General features: G+C 46.6%; 1 protein-coding gene across 1 annotated transcript in view; it reads right to left on the reverse strand.

The window, feature by feature from the left end:
- The window catches only part of btbd11b (BTB (POZ) domain containing 11b), a 113,654-nt gene that overhangs the window by 39,222 nt on the left and 55,192 nt on the right, over positions 1-19,240 (reverse strand). The window contains exon 2 of the mRNA XM_080191357.1: positions 63-203. Coding sequence (XP_080047483.1) covers positions 63-203 — 141 coding nt within the window. The remainder of the gene's footprint in view (positions 1-62; positions 204-19,240) is intronic.

The raw sequence follows: 19,240 nt of genomic DNA on the forward strand, positions 1-19,240 counted from the left end.
TGCAGTGTGCTGCAGCGGTGCAGAACGATGGAAACACTTGAATGATTAAATTCTTTCCTTACTGAGTTCAGCAATGCTTCCCACACGAGTTACCAATAAAGACTGCTCGATAGCTCGGAGCTCGGACTGACTATACATCGGGGCTCCCTCCGACTTGCCCATCTCCCTGTTCAGACTCAGGCTCTCAGGCAGGCTCAGGATCCCTGCAGTAAAAGAAAGATGAGAAAGAGACAAGGCATCATCCCTCAGTCAGCACAAACAGACGCTTCCTATTACATTATCGTTTTAAGAAAGCTTTAATATCCTGTATGAAAGAACAGGACTTCAGAAAAATTCAATGTCACCACAATAAGGCAGCATCTGCTAATCTCCCAATCAGTCTCTGCCTGTGTTTACTGATTCACATGGAGGTTGGTAGAATCATAAGAACATAAGAAATAGGAGCAGGAGTAGGCCATCTAGCCCCTCGAGCCTGCCCCGCCATTCAATAAGATCATGGCTGATCTGTTGTGGCTCAGTTCCACTTTCCCGCCCTCTCCCCATAACCCTTAATCCCCTCTCTTATCAAGAACCCATCAACCCGCTTCTTAAAAATATTTAGCGAGGCAGCCTCCACCACTTCAACGGGCAGAGAATTCCAGAGATTCACCACCCTTTGAGTGAAGAAGTTCCTCCTCAACTCCGTTCTAAACCGCCTCCCCTTTATCTTGAGGCTGTGCCCCCTAGTCCTATTGTCTTTTTTGAGCGGGAAGAGTCTCTCCACCTCTATCCTATCCATCCCATTCATCATCTTGTACGTCTCAATGAGATCTCCCCTCATTCTTCTAAACTCTAACGAGTACAAGCCTAGTTTATTCAGCCTCTCCTCATAGCTCAATCCCCTCAACTCCGGTATCAGCCTAGTAAACCTCCTCTGCACTCCCTCCAGGGCCAAAATATCCTTGCGCAGGTGCGGCGCCCAAAACTGCACACAGTACTCCAGCTGCGGCCTCACCAATGCCCTATACAGCTGCAGCAAGACCTCCCTACTTTTATATTCAATCCCCCTCGCTATGAAGGCCAGCATCCCATTCGCCTTCCTGACCACCTGCTGCACCTGCAGGCTGGGTTTTTGCGACTCATGCACAAGGACCCCGAGGTCCCTCTGCACCGTCGCCTGCTGCATAGAATCCCTACACTGCAGAAGGAGGCCATTCAGCCCATCGAGTCTGCACTGAACACAATCCCATCCAAGCCCTATCCCCATAACCCAATGCCCCAATTCAGTTACCCTAGCTGGTCCCCCTGACACTAAGGGGCAATTTAGCACGGCCAATCCACCTAACTCACCCATCGTTGGACGGTGGGAGGAAACCGGAGCACCCGGAGAAAACCCACACAGACATGGGGAGAATGAGTAAGCTCCACACAAACAGTGGCCAAAGCTGGGAACTGAACCCAGGTCCCAGGCGCTGTGGGGCAGCAGTCCAAGCCCCTTTAGCCTTTCATTGAAAAAGGTGGCATTATTTTTCTTTTATTTTCTCATGGGATTTGAGCGTCGGTGGCTGGGCCACCCTGATTGTCCATTCCATGATTGTCCATCCCTAATTGGCTTTGAACTCAGTGTCTCGCTCAGCCATTTCAGAGGGGCAGTTAAGAGTCACCCACATTGCTGTGGCTCTGGAGTCACAGGTAGGCTTGACCACTTCCTTTACATTAGTGAACCAGATAGTTTTTTTTAAAACAATCGATGATAGTTTCATGGTCACCATAACGGAGCCTAGCTTTACAATTCCAGAATTATTCACTAAATTTCAATTTCACCATTTGAATGCAGAGCCAGGGCCTCTGGATTACTAGCTCAGTGAGATTGCTGCATGCCACATGCCTCCCCGGGGAAAAATGGGTCTGAAACTTGAGAGTCTTAAATAGCGGTAGAAGTGAAGACAAGAGGATGCAGGCAGAGTTGGTGAAAGTGGAATGGGGAAGTAGATTCGAGAGTCACACAACACGAAACAGTAACAACATGCTGCTCTACGCAGTGCCCATTGTAGGGGCCTGGAAGCCAGTAGAAGAGGTTTGGATTGAACGCGGGTGTGGGATAGGGGTCTAGGGGTCTGGACTGTTCTGGACCGTTGTTACAGAAACTGCCACAGATCTGGAACATCAAATAACTTTTACCGGACAAAAAGCCACGTCAAACCAGAATACGGTTTCCATAATTGTCACCAACTCATAGATTCCATCAGATTGTCTAGCTATCTAATTATTATCTCCAACTCTTTGTGTTTTACATCACTCGATCACATAGACTTCTGTTGCTTACACACTGTGTGTGTGTGTCTATAAACATGTGTGTGTGTTGGGGGGGTGGAAGGGGGCGGTGGGGGAGCGGTTAGAAGAAGGAATAGTTTAATAATTAAATTTTTGGTTTTGAAAATTGTTACCTTTAGCTCTCCAATGGTTTCCTCCCCAGAATGAATTTACAAAGTCAGATCCCACGAGTGAAGCTTTATTTTCAGCCCCTACTACAAACCTGGAAAATTCTGGGAATGGTGACATTTCCCCACCAGCTCCAATGAGAAGGAATATCAAGACCCTTGCGTTTAATAGAGGCAAGTTCCAATGTGTTTTAAAATAACGGGACAATCGCTGGGAGCTGCTGACTGAAGGTTTCCAGCTCCTTGAATATTGATGAAAAGAGACATGCCGTCAAAGCTTCTCATTTTGCATTCATTAGGGCAAATACAAGAAAACCAGATTTCAAAGGGAATAATTGATGCCATATGAGAAAAGGGGTGTCGATTGCTTGGCAAATAGGTTCTAATTGGTTGAGGCATTGCCAAGCAAGACTCCAAGATTGGTATTACCAACTGATTATTATATTTCACGCCCAGAAGTGGCGACTACCGTTGATATTTCTGCTGCATCTACTTTCTCCTCCGTAAACTTCTGACATTTGTCCTCTGCCCCAGTCCATGCTCTAGCGTCAACTTGTGACCCCCAGCTGCCTTGCGATCCCAGACGCTAAGATACTGAAAAGCCTCGGGCTTGTAAAACTCCTGAGTGTAGACTTGGAAATGGAGAAAACTGTGGTATCCAATGGTGGAATGTGGCTATCACAGCAAGATGATGACACACAGAGGCACACAAGCAAACCCTAACCCTACCCGGGCTGTGAACTCACACCTCCTCATGCAATTCACAAAGTTTCTAAATTAGAATGTTTCAGGGATTCCGTCAATATTTCTCATGATCTTGTTCCATTGTCCACCCACAATACAATCCTTCACACCCAATGAAATAAACTCTCTATCCAGAAAAATAGAGCCAAACCAGTTTATAACAATAAGGGCATATTATGTTATTTTGGATCTTTTCAAGAGCAACTAAAACTTACCCTACCACCCCACCCTCTCCCCAAAGCCCTGTATCGATCCCAAACCAATCCCACTACCCATTCTCTCGCAACAGCCCCGTATAAATCACAAACAAATCCCACTCTCCCACCCTCTTCCCATAGCCCTGTATCAATCCCAAACTAATCCCACTGCTCCTGCTCTCTCCCTATAGCCCTTTATCAACCCCCAAACTAATCCCACTGCCCCACTCTTTCCCCATATCCTGTATTAATTCCAAATTAATCCTACTGTCCCGCTCTTTCCCCATAGCTCTGTATCAATCTCCAAACTAATGCCACTGCCCCACTCTCTCCCCATAACCCTGTATCAATCCCAAACTAATCCCACTGCCCTACTCTCTCCCCATACCCTGCATTAATTCCAAACCAATCCCACTGCCCCACTTTCTCCCCATACCCTGTATTAATTCCAAACTAATCCCACTGCCCCACTCTTTCCCCATACCCTGTATTAATTCCAAATTAATCCTACTGTCCTGCTCTCTCCCCATAGCTCTGCATCAATCTCCAATCTAATCCCACTGCCCTGTGTTTTTTTCTGCATGGACCTGTATATATAAGAACATAAGAAATAGGAGCAGGAGTAGGCCATCTAGCCCTTCGAGCCTGCCCCGCCATTCAATAAGATCATGGCTGATCTGTCATGGCTCAGTTCCACATTCCCGCCCTCTCCCCATAACCCTTAATCCCCTCTCTTATCAAAAACCCATCAACCCGCGTCTTAAAAATATTTAGCCAGGTAGCCTTAATTCTACTTTGCATAAGATGATCTGTTTCTGCTTTAACCTCACTCTGTGGCAAAACAGGCCCGGCTCAAACAACCCTCTGTGGAAAATTCCCCAAATCTTTCTCCCGGTCTTAGTCAGCATTTTAAACAGGATTGCTGGAAACATGGTGAGTCAGGGGTGGCGAGTGAAATGACGATACGTTTGATCGGTTTGTCAGCAAAGGTTTGCCCAGTTCCTCAATGGAGAGGTCTTCCTTTAACTGAGGGATCAAGAGCTGTTTGCTCTTCACCCTGATGCTCTGAAGGGTGTGATGGAACGGTGGGAGATTCTGGGTCTGACTGACCATTGCTACCAACAGGCTTTACTGTGAAGTGCCCAGGAAACCAGCACAGGGCAAATGCTGTCTAAAAGAGTATTTCAGCTCAGCAGATTCAGACCATCAGTGAGTCTTGCTGCCTTGATGTCACTGACAGGAGGACAAGATGTGACGTCTGGCAGGTGAATCACCATTTATCATCTTTGCAAACATCTGGATAGGTAGGTGTGCCATTCAGAACAAACACTGCACTCACTAAAACTACTGTCTCCAGATCTATTTTTCTAAAAGGATGTTTTGCTTCACAGAAAAAGAGTGAGGATGACAGTGAAGGCTGGACAGTCAAGATCGGAGAGAGGGAGGGTGAGCGGGGGGGAGAGGGGGGTGAGGGGACGGGAGAGGGGGTGAGGGGGAGAGAGAGAGAGAGAGAGAGAGAGAGGGTGAGGGGGAGAGAGAGAGAGAGAGAGAGAGGGGTGAGGGGGAGAGAGAGAGAGAGGGGGTGAGGGGGAGAGAGAGAGAGAGAGAGAGGGTGAGGGGGAGAGAGAGAGAGAGAGAGGGTGAGGGGGGAGAGAGAGAGAGAGAGAGAGAGGGTGAGGGGGAGAGAGAGAGAGAGAGAGGGTGAGGGGGAGAGAGAGAGAGAGGGGGTGAGGGGGAGAGAGAGAGAGAGAGAGGGTGAGGGGGAGAGAGAGAGAGAGAGAGAGAGGGTGAGGGGGAGAGAGAGAGAGAGAGAGAGAGAGAGGGTGAGGGGAGAGAGAGAGAGAGAGAGAGGGTGAGGGGGAGAGAGAGAGAGAGAGGGTGAGGGGGAGAGAGAGAGAGAGAGAGGGTGAGGGGGAAGAGAGAGAGAGAGGGTGAGGGGGAGAGAGAGAGAGAGAGGGTGAGGGGGAGAGAGAGAGGGTGAGGGAGAGAGAGAGAGAGAGAGAGAGAGGGTGAGGGGGAGAGAGAGAGAGAGAGGGTGAGGGGGAGAGAGAGAGAGGGTGAGGGGGAGAGAGAGAGAGGGTGAGGGGAGAGAGAGAGCGGGGGAGGGGGAGAGAGAGAGGGTGAGGGGGAGAGAGAGAGAGAGGGTGAGGGGGAGAGAGAGAGAGAGGGTGAGGGGGAGAGAGAGAGGGTGAGGGGACGAGAGAGGGGTGAGGGGACGAGAGAGGGTGAGGGGACGAGAGAGGGATCTGTGCCGTATTTCACTTGGTTTCTTCACTAGATGCAGGACGTGGGGACCAGCAGCAGAGCTGTGACCAGGGGATAACATTCATTACAATCAAACCCAGCAATCTCTACCTGACCTCCCGACCAGAATCAGAAACTGAAACTTGCTTTGAGAAAGTGCCACATTACAGACTTCCGGCAAAGGGGACGCCCAGGGAATACAAAAAGGGGACAGTGACAGCTGGGATATGCAATTGGTTGACAAACTGGGAAGAGAACAGTGTTGAACGGTTGTCTTTTGTTCCGGAGGAGGGTACACAGTGCGGATCCTCAGGAGTCTGTATAAGGATCATTGCTTTCCTTGCACTATATAGTCTATAAAATTATGAGGGGCATAAACAGGGTCGACAGTCAGAATCTTTACCCCAGAGTTGAAATGTCTAATGCTAGGGTGACACGCACTTAAGATGAGAGGGAGAAAGTTCAGAGGAGATGTGAGGGGCAAGTTTGTTTTTTTTTTAAACAGAGAGAGTGGTAGGTGTCTAGAACATGCTGCCAGGAGTGGTAGGGCATTTAAGGGTTTTTAGATAAGCACATGAATATGAAAGGAATAGAGGAATATGGACCAAGGGCAGGCAGAAGGGATTAGTTTAATTTGGTCTCATGCTCAGTACAACATGGAGGGTCACAGGTCCTGTTCCTGTGCTGTGCTGTTCTAGATTAATGACCTAGACCTGAGTGCACAGGGCACAACTTCAAAATGTGCACAACGCTCAAAATTTGGAACTATTGTGTTCTGTGAAGAGGATATCGATTGGCTTCAAGAGAACTTGGACAGGCTGACACGTGATAGATGAAACTAAAGGTAGAAAAATGAAGTTTCCTTCCCTAAAATGACATTTGTGAGCGAGAACAAATCAACAGACTTCTGATCAGATCCAAGTTCTTTACAAAAGCAAAACACAGCTGATGCTGGAAATCTGAAGTAAAAGCTCAGCAGTTCAGGCAGCATCTGTGGAGAAAGAAATAATGCTTGAACTCATGACCACTGGATTATTAATCCAGTAACAGAATGTCTATACCACTAAACAGAGCTTCTTGGCATTGCCATATATACCAGCTCCTTTGCCTATTGCTACCCCTCACTGACAAACAATGGCCTTGACACAGAGACATCAACAACTCTTACATAAGCATTAAAAGGTCGTGAATGAATTAGCACTGGTTTTTGCAAGCAATGCAGCTGAGAGTATCACATTTCAGTCATTCTCTGGTCACAAGTACAAGAGGAGTCGAGATCAAATGCAGCCTTCAGGTGAAGCAGGGTTAGAGGACATGGGGACAATTATGCGGACTCTCACCAACTTTTACAGATGCACCATAGAAAGAATTCTGGTTGTATCACAGCTTGGTCTGGCTTCTGCCCTCTTCAAGACCGCAAGGAACTACAAAAGGTTGTGGATGTAGCCCAATCCATCACACAAACCAGCCTCCCATCCATTGACTCTGTCTACACTTCCCGCTGCCTCAGCAAAGCAGCCAGCACAATTAAGGACCCCACGCACCCCGGACATTCTCTCTTCCACCTTCTTCCAACGGGAAAAAGATACAAAAGTCTGAGATCACATACCAACCGACTCAAGAACAGCTTCTTCCCTGCTGCTGTCAGACTTTTGAATGGACCTACCTCGCATTAAGGTGATCTTTCTCTGCACCCTGGCTGTGACTATAACATTACATTCTGCACTCTCTCGTTTCCTTCTCTATGAATGGTATGCTTTGTCTGTATCGTGCACAAGAAACAATACTTTTCACTGTATGTCAATACATGCGAAAATAATAAATCAAGTCAAAAAGAAATTAGACCACTCAGATGTAATTCAGACCTCATCCCAAAGCTCTAAATCCTAACTTTACTTTTATATTGTCAACGTCCGTATTGGGCAGCATGGTGGCACAGTGCTTAGCACTGCTGCCTCATAGTGCCAGGGACCCGGGTTTAATTGCAGCCTTGGGTGACTGTCTGTCTGTGTGAAGTTTGCACATTCTCCCTGTCTATGGGCGGGTTTCCTCCAGGTGCTCCAGTTTCCTCCCACAGTCCAAAGATGTGCAGGTTAGGATTGGCCATGCTAAATTACCTCTTAGTGTCAGGGGGATTAGTCAACTAAAAAACATGGGGTTATGTACCCAGGGCTGGGGTAGGATTGTTCTTGATGCGGGCTCAATGAGCTGAAAAGCACTATTGGGATTCCACGATTCATAATGTAATCTTTCTATGTAAACTTGTCACGATGTAATGACACCCTCCCACCAGTGGTCACAGTGAAGTTCCTACATATAGATAGAATTGAGCGAGAATCCCAATAGTGCAGGAGTCCATTCGGCCCATCCAGCCTGCACCAACAACAGTCCCACCCAGGCTCTATCCCCGTAACCCCACGTATTCACCTTGCTAACCCCCTAATTAAGCATGGCCAATCCACCTAACCCGCACATCTTTGCAGTGTGGGCGGAAATCGGAACACCCAGAGGAAACCCACGCGGACACGGGGAGAACATGCAGACTCCACACAGACAGTTATCTGAGTCCAGAATTGAACACGGATCTCTGGCGCTGTGAGGCAGCGATGCTAACCACTGTGCCACCTGATGTTAGCTAGTAATTACAGTGTACACTTTGTACCACAAATGCAAGAATTCATAATGGTGAAAGTTGGATACGCATTTATTACAAGTAGTAGTAATATACTTAAGAAGTACTTCATTGGTGGTAAAGTGCTTTGGGATGTTTACAGTCAAGGAAGACATTTTTGTTTTGTATTTTTTTAATTTCCAATGCAAGGTTTTAACATTAATTATAGTTAATTAGTAACTGAAACTTCCAATGTCGCTTTTTTGGGGACTGATGGTTAAATTAACAAAAGTCAGCTGGAAAATATCAAGTTCTTCACTCAGCCTCTTCCACGTTTATTAAAATAAATCTAAACTTCTTGGACTGCTGGTTAGACAGCGGTTCTATGCCAAATGAAAAATAAATCTCAGTCAACAACATCACAAACCACATGAGAAGTGGACGGGTACGGGATGTTTGTAGCCTGGATTTCAACTCTTGTCTTCAAATGGCTCCTCCAGGGTTCTCCCAGTGGGTGTGTCCAACAGCTTACTTTGTTTTATTTGGCATTCAACCAGTTCAGACAGCCTAAATCTTTTAGCAGGCAGCGCAGAGCACTGTGAGTTCAGATCAAACTCTGTGCCGCACTTACAGCTGTGTCACCTTCACAGGCTCCAAGACACCCCACACACATTCTCACAAATTCCAGCTTCCCCTGGGTTCCAGTTAACTAGGGGTGTACCCGAACAGGTGCCAGAGCGTGGCGACTAGGGGATTTTCACAGTGACTTAATTGCAGTGTTAACATAAGCCTACTTGTGACTCTAAAGTTTTAAAGTAAAGTTTATTTATAAGTGTCATGAGTAGGCTTATATTAACACTGCAACGAAGTTACTATGAAAACCCCTAGTCGCTACACTCCGGCACCCGTTTGGGTACGCTGAGGGAGACTTTAGCACGGCCAATGCACCCAACCAGCACGTATTTCAGACTGTGGGAGGAAACCGGAGCACCCGGAGGAAACTCACGCAAACATGGGGAGAATGTGCAAACTCCACACAGACAGTGACCCAAGCCAGGAATCAAACCAGGGTCTGTGACGCTGTGAGGCAGCAATGCTAACTAATAAAAAAAAACAAAATAAAAACTAACTTTGGAACAGAAAATGATGGTAAAAAAACACTCAAGCAGTCAGGCAATAGCTGTGGAGGAAAACACAGTTTTAACTCTGCTTCTCTCACTGCAGTTGCTGCCTGACCTGCTAAAACTGCAAGAAACTACAAAATGAATGAAGCCCAATCCATCACGCAAACCAGCCTCCCATCCATTGACTCTGTCTACACTTCCCACTGCCTTGGAAAAGCAGCCAGCACAATTAAGGACTCCACACGCCCCAGGCATTCTCTCTTCCACCTTCTTCCGTTGGGAAAAAGATACAAAAGTCCAAGGTCACGTACCAAACGACTCAAGAACAGCTTCTTCCTTGCTGCTGTCAGACTTTTGAATGGACTTACCTTGCATTAAGCTGATCTTTCTCTACACCCTAGCTATGACTGTAACACAACATTTTGCATTCTCTCCTTTCCTTCTCTATGAACAGTATGCTTTGTCTGTATAGCGCACAAAAACAATTCTTCTCACTGTATGCTAATACATGCTGTGGAGATGCCGGTGTTGGACTGGGGTAAACACAGTAAGAAGTCTCACAACACCAGGTTAAAGTCCAACAAGTTTATTTGGTAACAAACGCCGCTAGTTTTCAGAGCGCTGCCCCTTCGTCAGGTGAGTGGTGAGTTCTGATCACAAACAGGGCATATAAAGGCACACCACTCAGTTTACAGAATACTGATTAGTATGTGAATCTTTACAGTGAGTCAAGTCTTAAAGGTGCAGACTATGTGAGTGGGGACAGCATTAAGCACAGGTTAAAGAGATGTGTATTGTCTCCAGACAGGACAGTAAGTGAGACATTGCAAGCCCAGGCAAGTCATGGGGGGGGGGGGGGGGGGGGGGGTTACATGTTTTTTGTTCGTTCATGGAATGTGGGCATCACTAGCTAGGCCAGCATTTGTTGTCCATCTCTAATTGCCCTTGAGGAAATGGTGGTGAGCTGCCTTCTTGAACCACTGCAGTCCCTGAGGTGTAGGTACACCTATAGTGCTGTTAGAGGAGGAGTTCCAGGATTTAGAGCCATGGACAGTGAAGGAATGGTGATATATTTCCAAGTCAGGGTGGTGTGCAAGTTGGAAGGGAACTTGCAGGTGGTGGTGTTCCCATTTATCTGCCATTCTTGTCTTTCTAGATGAAAGCAGTTTGGAAGCAGTTGTCAAAAGGGATTCTTTAAATAATGGACACAGGATCACTTATGCCCACCTTAAAGGCAGGAGGAGAGTTTTCATCAAAAAGACAGCACCTCTGACAGTGCAGCACTCCCTACTGGAGCACCAACCCGCCTGGCTTTTGACTCTGTGGAGTGGGAGTCAAACTCACAATCCTTTGGTCCAAAAATAACAGTGCTGTTTCAGAGCTGTGGTTAACATCTCAGCGAAGTTGAAGGAGAAGGAGAAACAGGAACATAGAGCAGAGAGGATTATAAAATATCTGGACAATCAGTCACAATGATAATGACATTGATCATTATTAAACACACAAAATAACAATTGTCTGCAGCATTGGGGGGGGGGGGGGGGGGGGGCTTTGGTTCACAGCCTGAATGCCAGGGGTGCAGCCAACTGATACCCCAAGAGAGCAAGCTTCCTTCCAGCAATAAAATGGGGAAATTTCCCCTAAATGTAAGCTTTCAGTTTGGGATCTTGGCACCCCAGAGAGTACCAAGTGGGTAACACCACATCCTCAAGATCACCAGATTCCCAACAAGCGTTCCATACATTTTTCCCAATTTGTTGCTCAGAGGTCAGCCCGGTGGCACAGTGGTTAGCATTGATGCCTCACAGCTCCAGGGACCCGGTTCGATTCATGGCTTGGGTCACTTCGTGTTCTCCCTGTGTCTGCGTGGATTTCGTCCGGATGCTCCAGTTTCCTCCCACAGTCCAAAGATGCGTGGGATAGGTGGATTGGCCGTGCTAAATTGTCCACGGTGTCTCGAGATGTGTAGGTCAGAGGGATTAGTGGGTAAATATGCGGGGTTGTGGGAATAGGGCCTGGGTGGGATTGTTGTCGGTGTAGACTTGATGGGCCGAATGGCCTCCTTCTGCACTGTAGGGTTTCTATGAGGTCAGTTTTGTTGCCGTTTACTTGAGGGAGAAGGAATGGCAGAAAGTTTTATATTTGTTCATTTAGGCAGCCCCATAAGAAAATAATATATAGCTTGGAATAAAGACAGAAAGTGCTGGAAATGCTCAGCAGGTCTGGCAGCGTCTGTGAATAGAGAAGCCGAGTTAACCCTGAGTTCAACGTAATTCTTCTGCGGAGCGGAATCATTTTGGTCTCGAAACGATGGGCGGAATTTTCCCATCCCGCCCGCTGTGGGGGATCGTAGCAGGTGGGACGGGAAGTCTGACAGCGATCTAAAGGTCCATTGACCTCGGGTGGGAATTTCCTATCTTAGGGCGAACGTGGCTGGAAAATCTCACCTTTAATCTCTGTTTCTCTCTCCGCAGATGCTGCCAGACCCGCTGAGTGTTACCAGCACTGTCTGTTTTCACTCCAGATTTCCAGCATCCGCAGTACGAGTGTGGAATTGTTGTGTCAATGTTTGAGACAATAATATACCTTTTAAAAAAGTTTTTACTCCATTACTAAATTGACAAAGTCAATGCGCAGAGTGGATCAAACCCATCACATTGCTACCTTCAAAAACCAAATTCAATTCATGTTCTCACAAGAGAGACTAACAAGATCCAAGCTAACAGGATAAGACACTGCACCCTATCTTAGGCTTGATCACAGAATCATAGAATCCATACAGTGCAGGATGAGGCTATTCGACCCATCGAGTCTGCACTGACCACAATCCCAGCCAGTCCCTATCACATGCATTTACCCTAGCTGGTCCTCATGACACTAAGGGGCAATTTAGCATGGCTAATCCACCTAACCCGCATGTCTTTGGACTATGGGAGGAAATCGGAGCAGCGGAGGAAACCCATGCAGACACGGGAGAACATGCAAATTCCACACAGACAGTGACCCAATCCAGGATTGAATCTGGGTCCCTGGTGCTAACCACTGTGCTATCGTGATCTTTGCCAAAAAGTTGAGGAGCGATTTCTCATCGTGTAAGGGCTGCCTGAATCATAGATTTCCTACAGTGCAGAAGGAGGCCATTTGACCCATCAAGTCTTCACTGACCACAATTCCACCCAGGCCCTATCCACATAAGCCCACATATTTACCCTGCTAGTCCCTCTGACACTAGGGTTAATTTGGCATGGCCAATCAACCTAACCCGCACATCTTGGATTCTGGTCTGACTCTCTCCGACAGACTCATGGACTCAAAGGTGACAGCCTGATAAACAGCCTGGGGTGGCATGGTGACAGACTCGATGGGCCAAATGGCTTCCTTTAGCACTGTAGGAAATCTATGATTCAGGCAGCTCTTACCCTGTGAGAGATGACCCCAAATCGCTTCTCAGCCTTTTGACTAAGATCATGGTAGCACAGTGGTCAGCATTGCTGCCTCGCAGCAGCAGGGACCCTGACTTGGGTCACTGTCTATGTGGAGTTTGCACGTTCTCCCTGTGTCTGCGTGGGTTTCTTCCGCTGCTCCAATTTGCTGCCTCACAGTGCCAGGGCTCCTGTCTGTGTGGAGTCTGCACATTCTCCCCGTGCCTGTGTGGGTTTTCTCACACAGTCCAAAGGCGTGCAGGTTAGGTTGACCGGGCCATGTTAAGTTGACCCTAGTGTCGGGGGGATTAGCAGGGTAAATGTATTGGCTTACGGGAATAGGGTCTGGGTGGGATTGTGGTTGTTGCAGACCCAATGGCCTCATTCTGCACTGTATGGATTCTACAATTCTACCCTCCAAACAGAGACTGTTCAATTTAAAGACATTAAAGTTCAAAAAGGGTTGCCAATCAAAGCTACACGTTTGAACAAGTGACACAAAGTCGCTTATATTTAAATGAGATTATACAGATTGGAGAATCTGAGGCAATACCATGGTGGGGGTGGAGTAAACTGTGGGAAAGAGACATTGGAACTATGGAGAAAACCACATTTAATGAAATTCAGGAGTGGACAGGGCAGAATGGGAATTGTTAAAAACCCTGTATTTAGTTCCTTACAGAATGATTTGACTTTCAAAAATTTTGCTGCTGACGTGTGTTGGAGCTAAAGGAAAAATATTTATGTTAGAGCATGAGAGTGAATTGAACACAACCCCAAGTGTTTAATAGGGAGGGGGAGTGAAGCAGGGAGGCTGGGCTGGGTTAAACCCACATGGTGTTGTAGTGATTTGCATTGTTCAGGCCTGACTGACCAACTATACAGGCTCAAACTGAGGTCCCTCATTTGCATTTTTAGGGAAATGGTACAGTTATCGTTTTTCATCGAATCATCCCGGAAAGAAAGGGTACTTTGTTCACAATGAACACAGTGTCAAGTTATCACGGCCCGATCTCACTACGGTCACGTCAGAGGGAGCTGTCTGGAGGGGCCGAATGGCCTCTTTCTGCTCCAAAGCCTGGTTGCAGGGGTTCCCGCCCCATCACCTTCTCCAGTGTGATAAATACTGGACTAGCCAGTGCTGCCCAGAGCCTGTGAGCAAATAATAACACAAACGCAGGGTGATAAAAAATCAAGTTACTACAGGCGCTGGAATCTGAAACAAAAAAAAACAGAAAATGCTGGAAAATCTCCGCAGGTCTGACAGCGTCAGTGGAGAGAGAATGGAGCTTAGTCATCCTGATTCAAAGAGTTAGCTCTGTTCTCTCTCTGTAGGCGCCGTGAGACCCACTGAGATGTTCCAGCATTTTCTGCAGGCGTTGCTGCTGATGTTTTTTTTTTGAGTGCTTTCTCTGTGGCAGCGTCTCCAGCTTTGGTTTCTGTGTGGGGGTTTGTCTGGGGTTATTTCTCTCAGCTGTTGGCAGGGTGGGGGGGGGGGGGGGGGGGGGGGGCGACAGGGTAAACAATCCTCAGACAATTTGCGTGTTATCGTCACTGCCTTTGGGTGTAAGGTTTTCAAAAAATTACAGTAATCACAAACAACCTTGTGGTAACTCACGCCATGAATCAACCACTAACCATAGGCTGAGCGAAAGATTAGTTTAATTGTTGTGAAGTTATTTAACACCGGAAAAATCTTCTGCTTGATTTCCAAATAGCTGTCTTCAGGATTCGGAATGGTTCTGATGATTTAAGCTAACTGGTCAGTGAGATGTTACAGAGTATTCTAGTTACATGAAAGTACTGTCACCCCGAATCTTACTCTGTTGCTCTTCTTCCTTTTCCAGATATATATTTATTTCCATTTTAAAAAGGAGTTCTACTTTACCCATGCTCCCAGATCAGCCATCCCATATCCTCACAAACCTCTAAATAAAAATTCCTTAGCTCACTGGAGTGTGGGATTAATTAGATAACTCCTTCATAGAACTGGCAGGGACAAAATGGGCCGAATGGCCTCCTCGCTGTACCTTCAGAGTTTACAAACCACTCCAGTCAGCTAGCAGAAAGACTTTCTAGTAACCTTATTAAGGCTTAAACATCTCACTACAGGGTATGTATGAGTTGGGGGGAGGGGGGCTGGTTATTAGGCATCTAAACTCCAATCATTTCTTATACCCCCATTTTGTATTTTTTCCTTTGCCAGTCCTGATGTTGGGGGGACTGGGTACAGTTTTTGAGGGTTGGCGTAAGTCTGGCATTAGCCTCTCTCAGGAAACAGCAAGGAGTCTCACAACACCAGGTTAAAGTCCAACAGGTTTATCTGGAATCTTGAGCTTTCAGAGCCCTGCTCCTCCATCAGGTTGTGCCCACCCCAGTCCAATGCCGGCATCTCCACATCAGCTCTCAGGAGAGAATGGCATTGGCTCCAACTGTACTCTTAATGTGGGCACCTACCAAAGGCAGGTTAACTCAGTGACTCTGCCTTGTCTCTGGAAAGTTCCAGATGTGCACAGAGACTGTGGACTATTAATCTAGGGAACCCGGGTTTGAATCCCATTGCAGCAGATCATAAGATTTGAACCCAGTAAAAACCTGGAACCAAACATCTCATGACGACCAGGAATCGATTGTCATAAAAACCCATCTGGTTCACGAATGTCCTTGAGTGAAGGAAATCTGTCGTGCTTACCCGGTCTGGCCTACATGTGACTCCAGAGCCACAGCAATGTGGTTGACTCTCAACTGCCTTCTGAACAAGGGCAATTAGGAATGGGCAATAAATGTTTGCTCACATCTCATGAACAAGAAATACTTGTATAATCCCACGATAGGTTTTTAGGTCCTGCGCTCCACCCACCTATAAACCAGTGGCTTGTACACGATTCACATTATCTTTCTTGTTTTTGAATTTTCTGCTTCTATTTATAAAACCCAGGCTCCTGCACACAGTTTAATGAGGTTACATAAACTTGTTCTTCAGTTCCTCAATTGCTGAACTCATTTCAAGATTATTCCAGTCAGGATTATTTTATCTTCCTCCCAGAATTAAATTTTAGATGGAATTTAGCTGCTTGCCAAACCATCTGAGCTCCCAAAGTCACTCGCAGCCTCTGAAGAGTTAACCATTTTGCTATTTTTACGGCTGGAAATATTTATCCAGCTTTCCCATAAAAGATGTGACGGCCTCTGCCACAACCGCTCCCATGGCAAAGCTCCAACCACCCTCTCAACATAAAACATCCTCCTAACCCCTCTCCTTATTCTCATACAACAGTTTCACATTACCAGTCCTTGTTACCCATCCACTAGCTACACAACATTGTTTTTCTCCTCTTCACTCTATCAGCACCCTTCCTAACAGATCCCAGCGTAACCTGTGCTCCAGTGGCTACAGCTGCAATACCTCACGTCTGTCACAGGGACAGGAGGCGGCCAGTTGGCCCTCTACAGCCTGCTCCATGCCAGTAGGATTATGGCTGATCTGGATTCCCAAACTCCATATTGCTCCATATCCCTCAGTCCCTCCAGTTAACAAAAATCCATCATTCTCATATTTAAAATTTACATTTCAGCCCCCTCTGTAAATCTAATGTCTGCTCTCTGTGGTTTTAATGGCCTTTTTATAAAAAGGTGTCCAGAATACTACCCACTAACTTTAGACTAACTACTTTTCCTTCATTGTTACTTACTCTTGCACTCAATGCCCCTGTTTAATAAACTCCAAATGTCCCACTGTCACAGACAGTCATAGAGGTTTACAGCATAGAAACAGGCCCTTCAGTCCAACTTGTCCATGCCGCCCCTTTTAAACCCCTATGCTAACCCCAATTGCCCATATCCCTAATACCCATCGTACCCATGTAACTATCTAAATGCTTTTTAAAAGACAAAAAAATTGTACCTGCCTCTACTACTACCTCTCGAAGCTCGTCCCAGACACTCATCATTCTCTGTGTGAAAAAATTGCCCTTCTGGATTCTTTTGTATCTCTCCCCTCTCACCTTAAACCTCTGCCCTCTCATTTTCGACTCCCCTACCTTTGGGGAAAAGATATTGACTATTTAGCTGATCTGTGCCCCTCATTATTTTATAGACCTCTATCAGATCACCCCTCAGCCTCCTACGCTCTAGAGAAAAAAGTCCAGCCTCTCCTTATAATTCAAGGAATCAAGTCCCGGTAGCATCCTAGTAAATCTGCCCATCCGTATCTTCAACGCGTTTCCCATGAATGCATTTTCTTGTTCCTTGTTTTATTTCTGAACTGCATCACCTCGTGTTCATCCACATTATTTGCATCCGACCGCCATTTTCCATAAACATGTCTGTTTCCCTAAAATCTTGCCGAGTCTTCCCATTGTTTGCCAAAACCACCTCCTACTGCTACCATCTTATTCTGAGATTGTGTTCCTCCGAAGTAGAGGGTCCAGAACTTTGCCCCCCTGTGGTTTGCCACTTCCACTCTTTCTACATCCAACATCATTGAAGTCCAGTCGGACGGCAGCAGGTCAAAGTGGGGCTCACCATCACCTTCTCAACAGCAATGAAGGATGGACGATAAACGCTGGCCCTTAAATTTTGTTCCTTCCTCAGAATTACAAAGCCAATGTTCAGAGTGGACGGGGCAAGCCTTTAACCCATCTCCTTGCTCCAAAAACCAATTCAAATTCAATCCAATTCGAGAGAGATAAACAGGATCCAAGCTGACAAGAACAGGCATCACACCTGACCCCAGGTTTGACCCTATGCTGGGTCCTAGCCAAAAGGCTAAAAACCAACATTCTAACCTTGGTAGAACTTTTCCTGTTGAATCTATTGACAAGCCATGTCTGAATTCATATAGATTTTGATTTGATTTATTATTGTCACATGTATTAGCATACAATGAAAAGTATTGTTTCTTGCACACTATACAGACAAAGCATACCATTCACAGAGAAGGAAGCAAGAGTGCAGAATATAGTCTTAATCATAGCTGGGGTTTAGAGAAAGATCAACCTAATGCAAGGCAAGTCCATTCAAAATTCTGATGGTAGCGGGGAAGGAGCTGTTCTTGAGTCGGTTGGTACGTGATCTCTGACTTTTGTATCTTTTTCCTGACAGAAGGTGGCGGAAGAGCGAATGTCCGGCATGTGTGGGGTCCTTAATTTTGCTGACTGCTCTGCTGAGGCAGCAGGAAGTGTAGACAGTCAGTGGTTAGGAAGCTCATTTGCATGATGCATTGGGCTACATTCAGGATTTTTTTTTTATAGTTTCTTGCTGTCTTGGGGAGAGCAGGCGCCCATACCAAGCTGTGACAAAGCCAGAAAGAATGCTTTCTATGATGCATCTGTAAATGTTGGAGAGTCATAGCTGACATGCCAAATTTCCTTAGTCTTCTGAACAAGTAGAGACATGAGTGGGCTTTCTTAACTATAGTGTCAGCATGGTGGGGGGTACCAGGACAGGGTGTTGGTGCTCTGGACACCTAAAAACTTGAAGCTCTCGGCCCATTCTGCTTCATCCTTGTTGACACAGACAGGGGCATGTTCTCCTCTACGCTTTCTGAAATTGATGACAATCTCCTTCACTTTGTTGGCATTCAGGGAGAGATGTCGCCGCACCAGTTCACCATCTCCTTCCTGGGTTTGAGATGCGACCCACTACGGTGGTGTCACCAGCAAACTTGAAAATTGAGTTGGAAGAGACTTTGGCCACACGGTCACGGGTGTATAAGGGAGTAGAGTAGGGGGCTGAGAACACAGCCTTGTGGGGCACCGGTGTTGAGGATGATTGTGGAGATGTTGTTGCCTTTCTTTATTGATTGTAGCCGGTGAGTTAGGAAGTTCAGGATCCAGTCAAAGGGAGGAGCCGAGGCCCAGGCCACGGAGTTTGGAGAGGAGTTGTTTTGAAGGAATAAGAGTGTTGAAGGCTGAGCTGTAGTCGATAAATATGAGTCTGACATAGGTCTCCTTGTTATCTAGGTGTTCCAGGATTGGAGCCGGGAGGCTGGAATTAATTTGTGCCATGACTAACCTTTCAAAGCACTTCATAATGATGGATGTCAGAGCCACCAGACGATAGTCATTAGGACACATTGCTTGATTTCTCTTAGGTACTGGGATGATGGTTTTTTTTTTTAAAGCAGATATTGATCTCAGATTGTTGTGAAGAGAGGTTGAAGATGTCTGCGAACACTCCCGCCAGCTGATCCGAGCAGGATCTGAGTGCTTGTCCAGGTAGCCCATTCGGGCCAGTCGCTTTGTGGGTTGACCTTTGAAGAAGCTGCTCTGACATCTGCAACGGAGACCCCAGATATAGGTTCATCCAGGACTTCCAGGGTGGAGGGTTTGCTCTCGCTGACCTCTCGCTCAAAATGGGCGTAGTATGCATTGAACTCAGAGAGGGGTGCATTGGAACTGGTGATTTTATTTGCCTTCATCTTGTCCAGCCCACATCTACAGCCTCCAACTGGCCACCTCAACAATCGTTCCAGCTT

This window comes from Carcharhinus amblyrhynchos, chromosome 6, assembly GCF_965287045.1.
Source record: "Carcharhinus amblyrhynchos chromosome 6, sCarAmb.v2.hapA, whole genome shotgun sequence".
In the NCBI taxonomy this organism is placed as follows: domain Eukaryota; kingdom Metazoa; phylum Chordata; class Chondrichthyes; order Carcharhiniformes; family Carcharhinidae; genus Carcharhinus; species Carcharhinus amblyrhynchos.